Source organism: Sinocyclocheilus anshuiensis, unplaced genomic scaffold, assembly GCF_001515605.1.
Source record: "Sinocyclocheilus anshuiensis isolate Anshui unplaced genomic scaffold, SAMN03320099.WGS_v1.1 scaffold1237, whole genome shotgun sequence".
Classification (NCBI taxonomy): Eukaryota; Metazoa; Chordata; class Actinopteri; order Cypriniformes; family Cyprinidae; genus Sinocyclocheilus; species Sinocyclocheilus anshuiensis.
Genome location: NW_015553581.1, coordinates 673,910 through 675,951, shown reverse-complemented (window position 1 = coordinate 675,951; position 2,042 = coordinate 673,910). Strand labels below are relative to the sequence as shown.

At 35.1% G+C, this 2,042-nt stretch overlaps 1 protein-coding gene across 4 annotated transcripts in view; it reads right to left on the bottom strand.

Annotated features, from left to right (window-relative positions):
- The window catches only part of tmem237a (transmembrane protein 237a), a 7,227-nt gene that overhangs the window by 3,688 nt on the left and 1,497 nt on the right, over nucleotides 1-2,042 (bottom strand). For 2 of the 4 annotated variants that reach the window (XM_016460244.1, XM_016460240.1), the window contains exons 2-6: nucleotides 1,340-1,376; nucleotides 1,056-1,127; nucleotides 664-783; nucleotides 485-575; nucleotides 204-361 (exon numbers count right to left, since the gene is read on the bottom strand). In XM_016460244.1, coding sequence (XP_016315730.1) covers nucleotides 204-361; nucleotides 485-575; nucleotides 664-783; nucleotides 1,056-1,122 — 436 coding nt within the window. In that variant the 5' untranslated portion in view covers nucleotides 1,123-1,127; nucleotides 1,340-1,376. Of the gene's footprint in view, nucleotides 1-203; nucleotides 362-484; nucleotides 576-663; nucleotides 784-1,055; nucleotides 1,128-1,309; nucleotides 1,377-2,042 lie in introns of all 4 variants that reach the window. The other 2 variants (XM_016460242.1, XM_016460243.1) reach the window with 2 other exon arrangements.

Below are 2,042 nucleotides of genomic sequence, written 5' to 3'. Positions count from 1 at the left end.
GTACCCACTGTATATATATATATATATATATATATATAATAGTTTATAAATAAATAATAAAATAAAAAAATATAATTTATTTTCTAGACATTAAGTACACTCATTGTCTCTTAATTAATGTAATAACTAACATTGTTTGCATACAGTATATTAATGTATAATGAAAGTATCACTACATGTATATATCTCACAATGAAACTCACGGTTCTTTTCTACAAACACTTTTCCCATCGGATGACTGTGACCCAGAGGGGCTGAGAACAGAGAGCGCTGAGATATGGGTGCGTGCACATCGGTGATGATGTCCTCCTCCTCCACACCGAGCTCATTATGAGGCTGGTTTTCTATCATCTTAGCCTTCCTTCAAAAAGAAGTGGACCTTATTCTCAGCAGAAAAAGTCATATAATCACAACTGCTATGAAACTAAACTACTGCATTTAGATGTATTCACTTTCTTTTCTATTCAACGTTTTTGCCTCTCACCTTTTTCTCTTGCTTTTTTTGGTGACTTCCTCATCATCTGTATGGGGCTCTTGAACATCTCCATTTGAAAGGTCTTGTTGTTCACTCTCATCTTTTAACACAATTAAATAAAAAACAATTCATCTAAAAAGACGAAAATAACATACATAAATGAAATGTGAATAAATTACTGTATTTACCCAAAGTATGTGCCTTCTTTTTCTTCTTCTTCTTCTGTGGTGGATTGTCCGGAGGCTCAGGGGTCAGCGGCTCTCTGTGGCTCTCCAGACCCTCCATTTCTATAGCTGGCTCGGGTCCTGCTGTTGTTTATTGGAAAGAAAAGGACTAACTACAAAATATGTGCTGCAAACACTAAACCTGGGTATTTGAACTATTCTAATTGCTACCTGCAGAGGTAGCTGTTACACCAATGGACTACACTTAAATTGCTTTCATAAGAATGTATTTGCCCAGCAGCAAGCACATAAAAATGTACAGTATATGACAGTAGCCCTATCACTCGAGTTTTATATAGTCTGGATAAAAATGCGAACTTGTTAAGATCAAATAAAGAATTTATAAGTATCATTACCTTGAGGTTCCTCAACTTCACTAATCTCCTTCTTGGTTTTCTTTTTCTTCGGTTTGACACTTGGCATTTTGTCTGTGTAAAGGGGCAGAAACAGGACACTCAGCTTTGTCTACAGTTTACACTTGTCCTTTATAGTAATTAGATTAGAAATCCAAGTACAATAGAAATTATTACAGGCTTTGGGGTTACTAAAGCTAAGCCAAATAATATAACTGATTAATTTAAATTTAATTAATTTATAACTTCCTGTTCACATGTTCAGATGTTCAACACGGATAACTGACCACTGGTGTCTTGATGTCGCACACCCGAAAATCAGGACTGAATGGAAACAAAGAAAATGAGACTCATTTCACTTCTTCCAATTGAAGTCAATATATAGAGTGTTTGTGTGAGCATACAGTGAGCATGCAGCTTTAAATTAGCCTCATGCTGGATATAGCACTTTACTGAGAGAAGATTATGAGGCCAGTTAGGTAAACAACACTGACTGAACTGCTTCTTTCTGCTTGACTTAAGTGCTCACTTTTAACTACTTCGCAAGTCAATGACAGTAAGCAAACTCACAATCAAAAACGTAAATATTGTAAATAGAAATTAATCATTAAGAAATTAATAATACATAAAATGTTGAAAAAATAACAAATATTGTCTGTCAGACAGACAGACAGACAGACACACACAGACAGACAGACAGACAGACAGATAGATAGATAGATAGATAGATAGATAGATAGACAGATAGATAGATAGACAGATAGATATAATTACAGTAAGTCACCAAAACATGTTGAAGTATGATATCCAGACCAAGCAAGTTTAAGAGGTGATTTAAATCAATTGTGATCACAGTCCAGTGCAATATCTGGTTATACCACATTATAAACAGGTCACATGGTCACACAGTATGTATGCAAACACATGACACTGGATACACAACACAAAAGCCCAGTTGATAAATAACGTCTCTAGGTTACGTATGTAACC